At 38.1% G+C, this 19191-nt stretch overlaps 2 protein-coding genes across 7 annotated transcripts in view; both read right to left on the reverse strand.

Annotated features, from left to right (window-relative positions):
* The window catches only part of LOC107592143 (myotubularin-related protein 11-like), a 30221-nt gene extending 26821 nt beyond the window's left edge, over positions 1-3400 (reverse strand). The window contains exon 1 of the mRNA XM_016281535.1: positions 3057-3400. Coding sequence (XP_016137021.1) covers positions 3057-3113 — 57 coding nt within the window. The 5' untranslated portion in view covers positions 3114-3400. The remainder of the gene's footprint in view (positions 1-3056) is intronic.
* Positions 3401-7584: 4184 nt separating this feature from the next.
* Positions 7585-19191, reverse strand: part of LOC107592144 (OTU domain-containing protein 7B-like) — a 43024-nt gene continuing 31417 nt past the window's right edge. The window contains exons 3-12 of one of the 6 annotated variants that reach the window (XM_016281542.1): positions 16197-16355; positions 15705-15929; positions 14728-14829; positions 14237-14364; positions 13527-13633; positions 13295-13422; positions 12858-13007; positions 12447-12561; positions 11286-11364; positions 7585-10954 (exon numbers count right to left, since the gene is read on the reverse strand). In XM_016281542.1, coding sequence (XP_016137028.1) covers positions 9500-10954; positions 11286-11364; positions 12447-12561; positions 12858-13007; positions 13295-13422; positions 13527-13633; positions 14237-14364; positions 14728-14829; positions 15705-15929; positions 16197-16355 — 2648 coding nt within the window. In that variant the 3' untranslated portion in view covers positions 7585-9499. Of the gene's footprint in view, positions 10955-11279; positions 11365-12446; positions 12562-12857; positions 13008-13294; positions 13423-13526; positions 13634-14236; positions 14365-14727; positions 14830-15704; positions 15933-16178; positions 16356-19191 lie in introns of all 6 variants that reach the window. The other 5 variants (XM_016281541.1, XM_016281540.1, XM_016281537.1 and 2 more) reach the window with 5 other exon arrangements.

Genomic DNA, 19191 nt, shown 5'->3' on the forward strand with positions numbered 1-19191 from the left:
CTATTTTAAAACATTATTTATTATTTGTTACCTTTCAGCCATGTTTAATGGCGAAAGGACAGGAAAGATAGTAAGAGAACAAAACAGGTTCTAGAAATGTTGCATTGTCCACATTAGCACCTTCTGGAAACGTGTGAGGTAATCACTAATATGAAACAGTCTTGATACTGAAAAAAACAACTTGCAAAAAACAAACCAAAAAAAAACATTAAAAATTGAAATAAATAAAAATAAAATTAATAATTTAAATGAATGAATGAATATACCAAGTTTTCTTGGAAAATAAATATTTATTTATGATGCTATACTATTATTTTTGGGAACACATGCCTATCAACCATGTATAAAATTATTTACTGCTTAGTTTCAGTTTTGTATAAATTTAGTTTCAAGAGGCACCCATAATAAAATTCACCAGCACAAGAGGGAAAAAATGTTTTATTCTGGTTTCCTTTGAACATCTTGACAGGTGTTTTTGTTTTTGAACTTTTAAAGGCTGGTGTTCCGGCCAAGACCTGAAGGAAAACACCACAACAACAAAGTGTTTCTAAACAGATGCTACATTTGAAAATGTAACTAGGACAGGAACAAATGCGTGTAAAGTGTTAGTTTGTTTTCAGTCTGAATCTTTTAAATGGACACTTTTTATCCCCCTGTGATCAGCAACAAGGTGTTCAAAACAAACACACACGCTCTTGCATCTGCATTCATGGGGATTTAAATCGAAATTCAACCCTGCAGAATTCCTAAAAGAATATAGATCTACAGACAGGAGTCATTAAGCATTCAAAGCCCAGGAAACTGGACTGCTCTGAGGAAGTGAATAAATGTGCAATAAGTGCAGGACAGATAAACGAAAGGGAAAAAAACTTTTCTGCTGAGGGTTCAGTTCTTCGAGTCACATGGTCGCCACCGCTATCGTGTAATCTTTTTCATTGCCTCTTTCTTCACCATTAATCACACCCCTCCCTCCCTCCCTTCTCTCAGCTTCTGAGGGCAGAAGCAGCCAAGACTCATTGCAGTTTCCATTGCTCATGGCTTCCCCTGGTTTCTGTGGCCAGAGAATGCAGCTGAGGGAACATACAGGCCTCCTCTCCCCGAATCAGCCCTGCCAGACTTGCAGAAACAAGACGGCCAATGGGAATGCACTGTGCCACCATATAAACCTCACACTGTTAGGTTTATTAGTCATTGCCTAGAAGCACAATAAGCCTTTGTGCGGAGCATCAATCTAGAGCTAAATGAGGCAACTAGAGGCCCGGGGGGGACGCTTAAACCTAGAGCTTTATAGAGCTGAGCTATTGTTCGGTGGCTCGTTATTTTCATGCGCTCTTCACGTGCATCTCTCTGCTGCAGAGAAATGTCAACAAATGGGAACAATGCATCTATTTCTATAAAACGTTTGAAGTATTTTCTCTGTATGTCAGTTCAGATGGTTAAAAATAGCACCGTTGTTCTCAGACTAACATACTTGAAATTAAAAATCGTTCTTGTCTAGCCGGGTCGCTGCCTTTGCTTTATTTCCCAACTAAAGCATCATGTGTCATCATTGCATAGTGCAAAAGGGGGGAGGGGGGGAATCAATATTAAATATATTACCATTTTTTGTAACTTGAAATCAAATGAAACATTAAATGAAAAAATATTTTTTTAAAGTTATTTTAGCTAGTTTTGAAGGCAACATTTCTCATTTTCATTTAGCTTAACTTGATGTACTAAAATAACTCAAAATGAAATAAAAATGAATAAGAACTATAGACAAAAACGAATAAACATCTTAACATTTCTAAAACACTGAAAATGAAAAAGAAAATATAAAATTAAAAAATAATCCAAAATATTAAATACTAAAATCAGTGTCATTTTAGTATCATTGTTATTGTCAATATTTTGTAGTAGATTTTATTATTTATTTTTTGTTTGATTTCACTTTAATTGTAGTTTGAGTGTTTTAGTCATTTTTATTATATATATATATATATATATATTTTTTTTTTTTTTTTTTTTAAACATGTTTATATAGAGCCTAAACACAAAAGACGATGCCAGGCAGAATGTCCAATCTGCTCTTTTCTAAACAACAGAAGTGAAAGGTAATTTATACTCTCAATCTCCAAAATAAATCAATAAAATAATGGAGTATAAATGTTTTTTTTTTGTATACAACAAAAGTGAATGGTAAAATAAATGAATGAATAATAATAATAATATATAACACACACACACACACACATACATACACACATATATATATATATATATATATATATATATATAACATTAATGTCTCCCAGCATGCTTAAATGCATGAATGAACAAAAATCATTAAAAAAATAATCTCGTCACATGCTAGGAGTGTATAAAAATGAAACAATAATCCCATCTGAAAATCCAATAAAGGAGGCTGTTATTCAAACATATTTAGACTGTATAATTTTTAAGTAACAAATACAACCAGCCAGACATTACTTCCCCACTAAAGCAGATTTATGCTTTTTTTATTGTTATTTTTTTCTCCTTTTAGAGAGTTTTTTTCCTAAATGGAAAAACCGACTCCTCAACCACAGATTGTCGACAATTCCATTTAAAGAGTTTCTAGTGAACTGAACTGAAATGATGTGAATGCAGTTTCACAAGTTATATCTAGAGGATAGAGTAGTACAGAACGGTCAGTTCTATTCCAGCATTCACAATCACAGCATCTGAAATCTACTAAAAGCACTGATGTAGTTCAGGTCTAAAAGTTAATCGAGCTAACCGGAGTTCAAATTCATATGCCAGACAACCTATTTCTGGTAAAATAATGAATTTAATGGATGCAGTTTTCCTGGGAATGTGACTGTTTATGCAACGTCTGTGCAACTTTAATTATTCGCCCAACTGTTATGAACTGACAGATGAAATACATACAATTTACATGGATATGTTTGAACCCTTCTCAGTAATATGAATTACAATGTTTATATGTAGACGACGCAGAAATGAGAAAACAACAATACACTTATGAATAAATGATGACTATTTATATTAGGCTATTATTCAACCGTAAAGCTTACCTTCATGTCCGGAACCATCTGTCTCACTTTAAAGGTGGTTTTGGACCCTGTCAGCATGATTTGAATCTAAAACAGCTCCGGACTAACAGGATAAATGGTGTATTTGAAAGAGGTTTCTGTCCATGTTACTGAAATCTGAGGGTCCGCGTCCTGTCTGCATCACTAAAGCGCTTTCACTCATTTCTCCATCCGTACTATGTTAATATACTCAATTAAACGCGAAATCATCTATTTTTCACACTTAGGACGCGCTTTTTCCCCACCGCATTTGTTTACAGCCCCTTCGCCATAGTGAAATGACACGGGTGTTACGGAGTAACAGAATCCAGGACTGAGTCTCTTAAAGGGCCAGTACCGCCAAAACTGAATCCACTTCTGTGCGCTGTTTCAAAACCTAGTGAGCAGCACTTTTGGACATCAGTGGCCATGTCGAATATCATACTACTCGTACTATTTACACTGAATATAGTATGCATACTATAAATGACATTCAAATTTTCTGTATGAATTACCCACAGGATCTGACCTTTCATATATATATAATTTTTAGTGTATGTGTATACATAAAATAGAAATCTTTTGTGACAATATACTGTACACTACGGTTCAAATGTTTGGGGTCAGTATTTTTTTTCTTTTTGAAAGAAATGAATGCTTTATTCATCAAGGATGTGTTAAATCGATAAAAAGTGATAAAGACTTGTATTGTTCGAAAAGATTTCTACTTTAAATAAATGCTGTTCTTTTTAAACTTTATCAAATAATCCTGAAAAAAGTATCAAAGCTTCCCAAAAAAAAAATATTCAAAATGGATAATATTTCAGCATGTTTGAATGATTTCTGAAGGATCATGTGACACTGAAGGCTGGAGTAATGATGATGAAAAATCAGCTTTGCGTCACAGAAATAAATAATATTTTAATATAATATTACTATATATAATAATATATTACAATAGAAAACAGTTATTTCAAATTATAACGCATTAAAAATCTTACTTATCCCAAACTTTTGAATAACAGCACGCATGTATACTATGTATATATATATATATACACCCATACATGTATATATACACCCATATATATATATATATATGTGTGTGTGTCTGTGCACACAAGTAATTCTTGGAAAAGTTTTGCATGCTAAAAATAAATCGCCTGCCAAGCAATGAACATTAGGTAGTTAAATCTCATTTGATGCTTTATCAATGTGCAAAATGCTAGTCAATATTCATAAATTTTTTCACAACAATTAAGACTGTTGCATGCAACTCTCTTCTGCTCAAACATATTGCACTTCACTTCACATTCCCATAGTTTTTGACACCCTCGAGTCATTACCTTGTCACTGCAGTATCAAAGAACCATTTCACAGTAACTTCCAAACAGCAGAGAGACTGAGACAGGCGTCTTTAGATTACGATGTGTCCAGCATCAGCGTTTAGGTGGATATGAACATGATGCAGTGTGGAAAAGGCTTCCATTTGAAATGGATACCTGCAAAGCAAAAACAAATGAAAACTGATTCCAAAGATATCAGTGTTGCTATTACTAATTCATCAGACTCTCACTTTGAATTTATTAGAGCAAAAGAACTCAAGCAATAGCCCAAAAAATGGCTCATAAATAATACAAACATCTGGAGCACTAATCTGGCAATTTCTCACATTCTATAGGAAGTGAAAGCAAAATAAGCCTTAAGCAATCTAATATAAATTCAGTAAACTTTATGCTTTAGCCTGTGATCTTTATCCTGACACAGGGCAAAGATCACCTGCTGTGGTAAATAGCAGTCTTAAATGGCAGACAGTGCTTGCTGGAAATTAAAATTAAATGACTTTACATTGCAGTGACTTATGTTCTTTCCGAAACAACTGGAAGGACAGACGTCGGCAGCATTTAGCTGAAGAAAACAAGCTGCATGCTTGCTTACACTCGTTTTTGTTCTGGTTAATTTAGGTTTCCACACTGGGATTACTAGAAAAAAAATCATTGAGATGGAAAAAGAGCAGCGTCTAGCCAAAGAAATATTTTAGAGCAGAGCATTAAAATGTATATTCAGAAATGTCTATTCTTTAAAAAAAAAAAAATAAGACCTTATTACAAGAATAGTTCACCACAATTGAAAATGTACTAACAAACAAATAAATAAATTTACTCACTTTCAGGCCATCCAAGATATTATTTATAAACACAAATCTTTTCACATCAATTTATGGACTGGAGTCGTGTGGATTACTGTGATGTTTTTATCAGCTGTTTGGACTCTCATTCTGACGGCACCCATTCACTGCAGAGGATCCATTGGTGAGCAAGTGATGGAATGCTACATTTCTCCAAATCTGTTCTGATGAAGAAACAAACTCATCTTCATTTTGGATGGCCTGAGGGCGAGTACATTTTCCTGTTTGGCTCAACTGTCTCTTTAATCCCCACTAAAATTGTAAAATTCTCCGGTTCTCCGGGAACCTTGTATATGCAGCTGAAATCTCTTGTGTCACTGTACAGATACAAGATGTTTGTTATTACAAATACTTCACAGTTAATGTAGAATGAGGGTGCAAAATAAAATCAATACAAACAACTGTTTAAATACAATGAGAATTTTATTAAAACGGTGCAAAAATAAAATAAAATAAAACTAACATAAAAATCACATGTTCTTTCCTCCTAGATTGCACTGTCACACAGCCTGGGGGTCACCTTTCAAACAAGGAGAAAGGTAAAACAGCTGAAAACAAACACAAATTGCCCAATTAGCCTGAAGTAATGCACAAATATGATTAGATAAATTGCATCTGCCAGTTCTGTGCATGCACGTTTCAGTCTCATGCAAATTGTAGAATGCTGATGACTGTAGCTCTGTCACATCCATGAAAACATACCATATAAAAATAGTAAGCTATATCATAGCAAAACAAAGCCCACTGTATTAAATAAGAGAATTTAGTGTGTGAAAACTGATGGTGGACATACCCACAATCATTAAAAAATGTACTCAAAATGTGATTAAGTATCATAATTTCTTTAAAATAGAAATCAAAATGAAGAAACTTCAGGAGGCCTGACTGCTTGAAAACTAGCCACGTAAGAAAGAACATCCTAGTTTCAGAACTAAACATCCCAAACATTTGAAAAATCTTACTACAAATATATATTTTCAAATCATACCTTGTCAGATCACTGATGGAGAAATTAGTTTGTTCACAAGAAACACTCAGATTTAAGAGGCTTCTCGCCATACGCTCCAGAATACTGACTCCACCACCAATTCAGCTGACTTCAACTCCTACAGCATACATTCTTATCTTTAAAAAACACTGTAAAACTGTGTTTGATTTACAAAAATAACTTGAACGTATTTATACATTTTTTTTCTTAATACAAAAATGACTGCACTCTTATTGAAGTCCAATGCTCGGCGTGGCTGACCTTTCGTTAAATAACTGGATCCGTTAAACGCAAGCAATGAGTACATTGAAAGGAGAACATAAACTCCTACAGAGAGTAGCTGTTATTTCACTGACAATTTCCTCTTGTTTGTGCCTTGAAGCTGCAATAGGTTTGCAAAAGCACAATTTACCAGACGCACACACACAAAGACAAGCTCACACGCTGAACTCCTTTTTGCGACTTAGCAGAGTGGAAATCTGGGTAAATGGTATATCCCTTAAGACAAAAAAAAAAATCAATTGCATGAGTTAATTGTTTGCTTATATTCAAATGTGTTTGACTGAAGAAGAAAAAAAAAGAGAATCTGAATCCAAAAGCAGCAGCAGCATACTCTTTGTCCCTTATTTACACTATGAAAATGTGTGTCTCAAACTGTCTCAAAGGGTCACTAGGGATGCATTGATTCTGACAAAGATGAGAGTAACAGAAACCTAAACATGTCTGCCATCTATTGGTTATAAGCGTGAATAACATGTCAAAAATCTTGCTGTCTTTTGGGTGAAAAATAAATCTAGCAAACCTTCAGGTTCTTACTTTGCTGCAAAACTTTACTCGGTCTTAGATAATAGATAATTTAGTGCTTCAAAATGTAAATGAATCTAATTTGAGAATGTACAGCTTCAAACACGTGGGAGATACCAGATGAAGAGAAGAGGTGTGTTAACATTTTGTTAGGATACTACCCTAGCATATATTTAATTGTGCAAATCAGTAATGCAAATGTGGGAACTTTGTGGCCTTGAGCGGACACAGTTATACAAATATTTGCATACGACGGATTACATCTGTATTGAGTGTTTGAGAAGCGGAAGGGAGTTCACTGTGACTACAACACCAGCTCTACATCTACCACCAATGCCGCACACTAACACTTAACCACATCAAATGAACATGATCACAGCAGCAACATCCTCTTACAGTACTATAGAGCCCATTTCACATGAGCAATGAGAAGGTAAAGGGACAGTTCAGCCCAAAATGAAGAACCTGTCATCATTTCCTCACCCTCAGTTCGTTCTGAACCGGTATGACTTTCTTTCTGCTGTCAAACACAAAATGGGATGTTTAGCAGAATGTCCAGTCTGCTCTTTTCCATATAATGAAATTAAATGGGGACATTTGCTCTGCTGTGCAAAGTCAAAACGCTGTAACTAAATATCTTAACAGAGCACAATTAGAAACAAGTAAATGACATGTAACAGACTGGTTTGACACATCTAGACTCAGATTCACAGAAAAAAATAAATAAAAAATGCATGTGTGCTATATTAGCAGTTTTGCTCTCCAACGTAGCTCTCAAAATCTCATTCGCACATTCACTTTGACTTGTTGTGCTCAGTTAAGACACAAGAACCAAACGCTGTTTGTCATCACTGGTGTCAAATTTGCCAGTAGGTGAGATGGAGCGGAAGACTTTCTGTGAATAATGACTTCTGGTCCATTACTTACCTTAAGTTATTGTATGGCTACTTGAAATATACTGTAGAAGTTGTATGGTCCACATTTACTTTTTTTTGTATGGAAAAGAACAATCTACTTTTGTATTTGCCTGTCATACAGGTTTGGAATAGCGTGCAAGGCTGAGTTAATAACAGTATTTTCATTTCTGGCTGGCTTTATCGGAGGCTTTACTGTATATTAACAGTGTAATAGTATTTTGAAAAGATAAAATCTCGATGCATGGTGCATTGCATAATTGAGGTACTGAGAGATCTGCTAGCATCCCTCTACATCCACAAATATCAAAAACACTATAATCAGCACTGCGAACCCAAAATCAAACAAAAGTTGATATTCTGATCAACAATCCCCCTGAACTACGACTGAAAAGGCAACTAGGAAACAAGTGAGCTTGCACACAACAGTGGCACCTACAGCCGAACCCTGACCTCTGCAGTCCACGCGAGTGGAACTGCAAGCTCTACCTCCAGAACAAAGCAAAATGCTAGACTAGAAGCACAGCAACATAACAGTCTTTTCATTGTCATGTCTGGAACCCACACGCACAAGCTCTGGACATTAGAAAAGTGCTTGATTTGGTCTGCTCTGGGGGAGATCGATCATTATCATTTGGGGCAGTAACATTTAAAGGGGTCAGAAATTGTTTCAACATCATCAACTTCATCAGACCTGCGAGCACCTAGAAGTCATTTATTGACATAACCAACAGAACACTTCCTTCCGTATGATGTACCATTTCTGAAAAATGACATCTGATTTCCTTCCTTTTTTTGCACAAATTTGAAAGGTTTTGCACTTTTAAATGTTCTAGAAACACTTAATAGAACACAAATGACTGTGATTTTTTAATATGGACATGTGAAGACCCAAAGCAAAACCTTTGGCTATCAAGGTTCAGCTCCAGAAGTTGAACATCTTAGAAACGAGAAAGCACCATTTTAGCTAATTTAAGCCAGTCGGGTATGGCTTCAAAAGGGTACAAGTTAAATTATTGTAGCGTTGAGCCAATGCAGATAACACTCACTTGAAGGTAACCGTGTGTTTTTGCCTTACACTCGCAATATGGCAAGTCTTACATTGATTGCAGCTGAAATCCTACTTGAAATGTCTATTATTATGTATACAAATGCAGCGGGTATATATACGGATTTTCTGGTTGTGCTTAACATGTATTTTGGGGTATGTGGTGTGTTCGTGTGATGCAACAGCACACTGTGCTCCAATGTCTATTGCCTATGCTTTACATTCTCACCACTAGGAGGAGATAAGGAGACAGGAAAGAGGATGACCACATCAAGCAAATGTGGGAGGAGCTTAAAGCTCCTGCCTATGAGCCACAGCAAACGTAACACAACAGCAGTTCCATTCCCACAATGGCCACTCATTGTGGACGCCGAGTCTCAGTAACCTGGTTCAGAAAGGCCGAACTTGTCTTAAAGCAAGATCCACGCAAACAGGATATGTTGTGGCTCACACGGTGGGCTCCAATGAGTCCTATAGGAGAGAAACCGAACAGAGATTGTCCATTCAAAACCTGTGTATGGCCGGCTCCATTTCCCGTCTCTTCAGCTCCTCTCGGTAGCAGTACGAGCAGTAATTGCCCGTCTCGGGGTGGCCGTAGTAATTGCAGGTAGGCGTTCGGCATCTGCTGGACTGCAGGTTGGCGAGGCCCCCTGCACTGCCTAAAGAGTAATGCCTCACGGGCATCGGCCCGTTGCGACTGTCCAAAGTGAATCGTGCATCCCGCAAGCCATTCGTGTAGCCTCCAGCAGGCTCGGTTTGGTAATCAATTGGGTCATGGTCTTGGGGAAAAGACGTCAGGCAGGGGCTGATGATACGGGATGGGCTGCCCAAGCTGGTGGAGGGTGGGTGGTACTGGGTATGGGGCGGGCCCTGTGCTAGGGGGCAGTGTCGGGGCAAAGTAGCATAGGATGGTAGGCCTGGGTAAGAAGACGGTGAACCTCCTGCCAGCTGCCGTCGTGTATCCAAATAACCATGCATATGGAGATGCTGCGTGAGTGGGGCAGGAGAATGGTCAATGAAGGTGGCCCTAGGGATTGGGACCACACCAGAATACATCACCGGGCTGCAAGACGATGACTTCAAAGCATTAAAGGTAGGAGGGGAGTTATCAGTAACTTCCTCTTTGCTTTCAAAACTTCGGTAACTCGGCTCAGGCCCGTCCTTTTTCAGTTGGGACCCAGCAGTTGTTGCAAGACCTCCTGTTGCTTTCCGTTCAGCATCCCTTCTCTGTTCCTGTTCAGCACGGAAGCGCTCCTCGGCATCAACCATGTAGCGTTGGATCATTTCCTCCTGAAATGGCTGCCGGTTGCTTGTAGTGAGTACCGCAGCAAAGATGTACTTCCTTTCGCCTTGCATAGCAGATCGGAGGATGCTAAGACTCACTTTCACATCAGAGCTGTACTTAAAAGGGTCACTTTCTGAAGAATAGCTTCCATTTTGCCGCTCACTGGTTGAGGAGGGTGAACCTTTCCCAGAGTCCTCAGAGCCGGTTTGAATAGAGGGAGAGCTGTCCTTACTGCCCTTACGACCTCTCAGAGAGCCTTTCTTCTTCTCTTGACCCTCCTGTTTGTGTCCAGTTCCAATTGTATTCTTCCCCGTCATCAGGCCTCCCACATTCTTTTTCAGCTTACTGCCCAAGCTCTTGCCAAAGCTACCCAGCTTGTTGGCAACGGAGTCTGCACGTTTCTTGTCCTTATCCTTTTCTTTGTCTTTCTTCCCCTTCTCCTTTCCAATTGTGCCGGTTGTCCCTGTTGAACTGTTACTGGATGAGCTAGAGGAGCTGGAAGATCCACCACTCGTTTTGCCTGTTGTCCCACTGGTTCCAGTAGTGCTGCTGTCTCCATTGCCATTGGAACTGCTGCTGACGGACTCCTTATCGGACTCTCCAGAGTCTGGCGGGGTGCGGGCATCCTCTCCTGCAGATGCCGTAGGTGACTCTGGTTGGGCCAATGGGGCCTGCTGTGGATGCAAAAAAAATAATTATTATTTGTATACATGATTTAGCTGGAATACAAATAAAGAGCACACCACAAATCAAAAGAATCATAACGTAATAGTTTTTTCCAGACAAGTTTATATTTAGATATCATGGAAATGGGAAGTGACCAGAAAACACTCTATGCCAGTTTGGCAGTTAAAGTGTTTTTTTTTGTGTGTTAGAAATAAAAATGCTTTGGATGTAATTTTTTGTTGTCAGAGCAAATTTACCAAAGGTTTCTGGCTGATAGTTTACACTAAACCAGTTAAATTATTCTTATCATGTCAAACAAAGCAAGAAGCTCACCTGTACCTCACAGGGTAGAGGAAGCCAGGTGACAGTCATGTAGCTATGCAGCAGATGGAGCTTGGCCTCCAGAGATAAGGTTACACTGAAACCAAACAAGAGGCAGGTCATAGCGCTGATATTCACTAATAAGTGGCACTTAAAATGCCTTTGACAAAAAAAAAAAACCCTTAATGAGACATAAGGAGCATGAGAAATAAAGAGCATGTTTCATGAAAATACGGGGAACTCCCCCCCCCCAAAAAAAACATCTACATAAGTAGTAAAAAGTCCAGATGTGCTGATGTATTTAACAAGATAATTTAATTATTTCAGGATATCAAATAGTGACAAATCTGAAAGCTATGGGAATAAGAGGAAACTACAGATGCAACCCTGAGCGATTTGAAAGCTTCTCTGTTCCATTCATAGCAAGCATTTAGTGATAATCTGCATTAAAGAAGGAGAGTTGCTAATCTTGAGTTTTGGTCAACATCGCACAGTCCCAGCAGGCTCCACAGGGCTAATGCCGTCATTATGGTCAGACATTACTGAACTCTGCTGTAAATAAGTCAGAGCTGAGTAATTTTGCACTACATAGTCAAAATAACCTAAATACTGAGCAAATCTGGTATATGCACAAGACACAGCAATTACAGGAATGTTCCAGGTTTAAAACAAGTGAAAATCTATGGATGGTATTTGTGACATGCGGTTGATGACCACAGGAAATAATTTTGACTCATCTCTCAGACTGTATAAACACACATAAATAGCGTGGAGAAATTACTCATATAATCTTAACAAAAATATGAGCTACGCATTTCTGCTTTAAAATTCTCCAGAATGTCTCGCTTCAGAGTTAACATGCAAGGTTATTACTGTAAACAATTTATACTTATTCTTTTATCAATCTGAGTCTGAATTATTGTCTGTGGTAACTGACAGCATCTCAAAAATGCATGAGCATGGGCCTTTTAAAATAATGAACTTCCAATTCATCAATTCATTGAACTAGGTGGAACTCTTGTACAGGGAATTGTACAACTGACAGTGGAGCAGAGAAAGTGACGATAACCTCTTAAAATCACATTGTTACATTCAATCCAGATTGCAAAATGCATACTGCAAATAGTTTTGAACCTAGAACATTCCTTAAACAGACAAATGTGCGTAATGAAATTCTACCTTGCTAGCATCACATTATCATTGTCATCTCTGCCCCATTCCCAGTCTTCTCCAGGATCCACAGCAAAGTGCAAAGGCAACATCTTATGATCCGAGTCCGTCAGAGGGATCACCACTGCGGAGGTTTTTACCAAACAAAAGGTAACAAATGGTCAGTACCATTCCAAATTACACAACTAATTTGGCTTATTTACAAACACAAAACAGTATTCAAATGAACTCCAAGACTACAGTCCCAAAGGCCTTTGAAGAAATAAGCTGGATTCAAGTGGATAAAGACTTTCTGGAAATGACCAATTATTGCAGATTTAGTTCTGTCTTGCTTTGAAAAACTGGTTTATCAAGCAAGAACAGCACACAGCAAGCACCATAAAAAGAAAACAGATTTGCTATATATAAACCACTCCTCACCTTGTTCTTTGGAACGGTCTTTCTGCTCCATTGAGACCAGGGCAGAGAAATGGGCCTGGTCATATGCCAGAACGAGAGGGGAGCTGTGACACTTGTTGGCTGGTACTTCCAGGGGCAGGTAAATCCCTCCAAATGGGATTGGTGCAAAAGCTAAACAACAGACAAAAAAGATAACCTTTGCTTATGGAACAAGAGAAGACCAATGGAAAATGCATTATTTAAAGAGGACATAGTCAACACTTTTTTGTGCCACTGTATTTTTCTGCTGTAGTCATAGTCATGCTAATGTGCCCATGGTTACATTATAACCATGAAGATATTGAGTCATTTTTGCAACTTGGCTTCAATAGACAAGGAAGGCAGTTTTGAGTTGTGAACGTTAGAGAACCTCAAAGTGTGTCAAACTCCCCTAAAATGAATATTTTGTCCTTATTTACCTTCTCCCCCAGAGTCCCGCAGCATGGTGTCAGCCACCACCACTATCGGCCTGCGGAGCACATGAGCAAGAACGAACACATGAAACTCCTCCAGGCTCTCATACACCGGCTCCTCCTGTGACTCAGCACTGCGGGACACAAAACACAATCTCACAGCACGAGCAAAACACTCCAGAAAACCTCGGTTTACAGCTTTCCATGTAGAAAATAAAATCAGACGTAATCAACACACCTGTTGCTGCCGTTGGTGCTGTAGTGTATCCTGGGTTCACTAGATGCCAGTTTCAATAACTCATTCCACTCTTTCTGCCACTCTTCCTCCGTGTAAACCAGTCCCGACTGCACACAAATCCACACACATAAACATCATTAGGCTAAAACCAAGGCCAAATTTGTGCAGATTTAAAAATTTTCCTAATTACACTATTGTTTTATATACATGAAAAAAAGTAGAAATTACAGTAAAAACAGTAATGTTGTGAAATGTTGCATTTTTAAAGAATTGTTTTCTATTTATTATATTTTAAAATGTAATTTAAGCCTGTGATGTCAAAGCTGAATTTTCAGCATCATTACTCCAGTCTTCAGTGTCACATGATCCTTTAGTGTTCATTTCTAATTAGTATCAATGTTGAAATCAGTTGCACTGCTTAACATTTTTGTGGAAACTGATGCTTTTTTTCAGAATTCTTTGGTAAATAGAAAGTTCAAACCAACACCATTTATTTAAAATAGAAATTGTTTATACAATTATAAATGCCTTTATCATTTTTTGTTTATTTTGTAAATAAAAGTATTAATTTATAAAAAATAAAAAAAAATGTAAAAAAAAATAATTTTGAATAGTGTGTATATTTTACTTGAAGCCTGATACTAAATTGACTAGCGTTATCTGTGGCCATCTGTTTGTACAAAATGAACGAATAGATAAAGTGCTCTAACCTCTTTGTTCTGCATGGTTTGTTGCCATCTCCACCTTCGCTTTAAAGCCTCCCTCTCCTGCCCATGATCCATCAGTGCATAGAGAGACTTCCGCAGCATCAGGTCTCGATCATGAAAGCCCCACATACCTGCATAGTAATGTTTAATGTTTTAAACATAATTACTGAATGAATATCTTAATCTGCCAGTGGTTTCTAGGCAAGTATGCAGTCCTTTTACTGTTGCTTTGGAAATAATAGTTACATAGTTACACTACAAATGTAACGCAGTAAAAAAGCTCCTGTATAGAACTCTATGCCACTCCAATAAGCATCTATTTTCAATAACACATTAATTCACAGGAAGAATAAATGGCCTTTTAGCTAATAAACTTCTAGCTAATTTTAACACCAACAAACTCTCAAAAAGCGATAACGTGGAATGAATATGTATAAAAACTCAAATGTTCTGTGCTGATCGCTTGCATACAAAAAGTCTGTTCAAACACTTACCCAGTGAGGCAGCGTGTAACAGACAGTTCCCATCACCACTAGTAGCCAGAGGTAATAAAATCTGACATCCAGTCCCCAAACGAGTCCACCAGTTCAAACGGCCTGTTGGGGGGGAGTTGGTTATGACAATTAATTCTCAAATATGTGGCTACAGACATTACAATACTTAAGTCTTTCTATGACTGCATTAAAAAAAAAAATCACATACTTCCCTGTAATATAGTAGGCAAAAAACAGTATGCAAACAGAGACCAAATTCACAGTATTCATAAAACAGTAAACAGAATTTTTCTGGTGAGATTCTCAAGTGTGCATCCAGTTGACACTTTACCATCCCACGAGGTCAAGGGAGAGGAGTTGTGAAGTGGCACAGTAAAGTGATGCAATTGATGCTGGTAGTTCACATGACAATGACATCATAACAAAAGTAGTATGTCCGGATTACATTCATACTACGTAGAGAACATTGTTTTGTTTTTTAATGGTCACAAAGTAATTACTTGTTCAAAAGTACCACCTATTCAGAGAGTATGGGACTATGGATGCAGCTTATGTCTCTAATTCCAAAACCTAGTGAGCTACCTGTGTAGGCAGCACTGGAAGGGCAGTGGTGGACCAAGTGAAATATCAATCATAAAAATACTTCATTAATAATTAATTCAAGAGTCAAATCTAATTTAAAAAAAGACTACTTGCACATTATTTGTGTGTACTGTGTATCTTTAAGCTCATTAGAGTATCACTCTAATGGCAAACTCATGTGTGCGTCACATGAGAAGCACTATATGCTGCCTATGTAGGGCATTTCAAATCAGTCACTTATGAAGTTACATTTTAGTCAGGATGCTTATGTAGGCAGTAGAGAATAAAGCAGCTAACCATAACGTTACGTTAGAAATATCGGACTATAAAACTCATAATATCAAAATATTTGGTTTAGCTCTCGGAGAAGAGATTCTTGAAATGAAATGACTAACCAGTGTGCTCCAGTGCCACCATCATGGACTGCTCAATGAGGTCTCTCTCGATGAAGCCACGGAAGTCGTCTCTGTAGACTGTGAGGTCAGGCAACTGGAAGGTGCAGAGCGGAGTGTCCAGAAGCGGCTCACTGGTGCCGTCCGTACTTGACACGTGCGAGCGGGCCAGAGAGACGATGGTGGAGCTGGCATGAGAGATTCCCCTCGACAGTCGCTTCTCCGTGGCTGCTGCCATGATACATGTTCAGATTACTGCGTATACTGGAGAATATGAAACTAGACACTGGTAACCTATTATCTGGTCGACCTATTCTTATCAGTCCTCCACTCCCTTCAATTCGAAAACGTTAGTCAGGTGAGAGTGGGCAAGTCTTTGAAATGACATCATATGCAACTGCTGTCATGATCAGGGTAAGTCATTTACATAAATTATGAAACACATTTGAGAATTAAGGTCAGGCCATGCAGACAGACCTTCTAGTGCTTTTGTACCTTGCACAACCTCATCTTGGCGATGCAAGAGGGGCTGCCCTATCCGCTCAATGGAGGGATATTCTCTCTCCTCAGCAAAGGTGCATGAGAGGTTCCCAGCATGCACTTGTCTCAGCTGTTCAAAGTCACTTAGCGCAGCCGAGAGGTCCCAATTCTTTCCTGCGAGAAAAGCCACATTCATGAAACATGCAAGAAAATGAGAGTTCATAATTCCACTGCACCTCAGCTTAGGAGTTTAAATATTAACCCGACATCGCAGCAAAGGTCAATGACACATTCCGCTGTAGTCACTTGTGCGAATACTGTGCAAATAATCAGTAACAACTGTCGAGCAAACAAACTGCAGAACTATACATATTTTAAAGGGGTCATATGATGCTATTTTAAAGATCATTATTTTGTGTACTTGGTGTAACAGAATGCTTTAATGCTCAAAAAACACATTCTTTTTCAAATACTGTACATTATTGTAGGGCCTCTATGCTCCGCCTCTCTCAAACACGTCATTTTCAACAAAGCCCCCTCCTTTGACAAGCGCAGTCTGCTCTGATTGGCCAGCTGACCCAGTGCATTGTGATTGGCCGAACACCACAAGCACGCGTCGGAAATGTAACGCCCCTTACCATAATCGCGAGCTTCAGCTTTCAAAGTAAATATCAAGACAGTTAATAATGTCATCAGTTTTACCATTAGTTCAAGCCCGAAAGGGCAACAGAGTCATGTGACAGACACAGTGATGATGCAGTACACAAGCCGCGGTTAAGACGGCTGACGTGCTATGATTTCTGACAGGCAGTTCACTCTCCTGTGATGTGACCCTGTTCCCCTCACACACACACACGACGCGTTACTCTGCGCTAGGGCTGTGCGATTAATCGAAATCGCGATTTGAGACGTTGTGATTTCCTAATTGCAAAGCCTGTGATATGGACGCGATATTACTTTGTTCCAGAGCATATGCATGACTGCCAGCCTTGAGTGGCAGTCTTACTAACCAGGAAATACACATCGTCTCCCTGACATGGCTGCATCAACACGACTGCTGTTCCTGAAACCACGCCTTCTTTCTTTGTGTGCACATTTGGGCGGCATTATGCTAATATTTCCACATAGTGACATAGACATGTGGGGGGGCGTGTTACAATGAGCCGTTTTAGGAGGGCGTGGTTGACTCTTATATATTTCTTATATGACTTACTTTTATAAAGAATACCACTTTGGATTTGAAACTTTAGTCTTTGCAACTTTACAGATCTTCTTTATGCACCAAGAGCTTGTAACACTCCAAAGAGAAAGGAAAACCTGAAATCGCATCATATGACCACTTTAACTCATTCTCTTATCTGCAGTGTTGCTAGGCAACATGCACTGGGTTTGTTAAGGCTTATCAGCACACATTCATATAGATGCTTAAGCAACTGTTCTTTTGCTCTTCTGTAATCACTTAATCATAAAGACCTTAGTCAGCATAGACACCATATTGAACTATACATGGCTCATTCAAACAGAATTAGTCAGAATGGTAACCATAATAATAATAATAATTTTACAATGTAGTTTGGTAAAGTATAGATAATCAAGAAAAGTTACATATGATAATGAAAAAAGTATATTAAAAAATAAATTAAAATTACATAAATTACACACACACACACAAGTCAACATTTGAAGTGAATCAAAAAAAGTTCATCAAAGTTGTCCTCAGACAAGAACGCATTTTGGTTTTAGGTTTTAGGACAACTTTGATGAAAGTTCAATCACTTCAAATGTTGACTACTGTGTATATATATATATATATATATATGTGTGTATGTGTGTATATGTGTGTGAGTATATATATCATATATCAGTGGCGTTCCGTCCATATAAGCTGCGAATGCTCCACATTCCCAGGCCATTTGAGAGAATATGTTTACGGGATAATTCATATAAACAATATTATAAGTTGATCCCTTGTCATTTGAAATGTAACTTAAAGCTTAAAGTGTTAGGAATAAGTACGTACAATGATTTATTTGCCAAACGGCAGTCATTTTCTGTAAATCTACATCAGTTACGGTTGCTTCCGGGCGAGCAGATTTTCCGCAGCTTACTCGTCTCTGCTTTGTTGCTATGACTCGTCAGGATTGTAGCACGTTCTCAGTGATTTGCTGGCCTGCGGCAGATTTAATGCATGAGGTAAGCTGTCCGCAAAGTGCTCGCCCAAGTGGAAAAATGTGCTGTTGCTGTCAGATCTCGACTGCCGAAAATCACATTGTGTTTGATGCAAAACCAACTCGACTAAACCAAAAGAAAAAACTATGTAACTGTATATTTTTGTTTTCTCAAGCAATGCAAATATTAAAAGTCCACTGAAAACATAATTTTTCTCATATTTTTGGTCATAGACAACGTATGTTGAAGATATACGTTATTGTTAACGTTATTGCCCAAGTGGTAAATTTAAAAAAATGTTTATAAAAACTATATACAATTTTAATAATAACAAATATCATATTGTTCCCTTTGTTTTGCGTATGCTCGTGCCACTTACAGTTAAAGTCCTTCTCTGATTTTATTATTGTTTGCAAGGTTGTAACGTTACTTTGCAATATTTTAAATATTTTGGGGTATTTTGCATGGTCTGTTATTGGAGTAGTGTCACCCAGGTGGGAGTTTTAACTCCTATCACTGGGAAAAAAAATAATAATTTAGCAGATGCAGAGAGATATAGACCGGGGGAATCCCCCCCGTCTCCCCACCCTCTGATTACTTATCATAACGTAACTATGTGTAAACGTTATTTGGCAGTTTTTACTTGGAAAACCAGCTATTTTTTTCTTGCATTCGAATAACAATGGATAAACCTGAAACGATAGAAGGATTGGAGATGAATTTCATTTACAAATAAGGTAGAAAATGTGCATACTACATAGGCAATATATTAGTGTTCTTAGAATCATTAGTAATTTCGATTCAAGTTCCATATGCAAATTACCATGCTTTCACACAAAGG

This window comes from Sinocyclocheilus grahami, unplaced genomic scaffold, assembly GCF_001515645.1.
Source record: "Sinocyclocheilus grahami isolate Dianchi unplaced genomic scaffold, SAMN03320097.WGS_v1.1 scaffold150.1, whole genome shotgun sequence".
In the NCBI taxonomy this organism is placed as follows: Eukaryota; Metazoa; Chordata; class Actinopteri; order Cypriniformes; family Cyprinidae; genus Sinocyclocheilus; species Sinocyclocheilus grahami.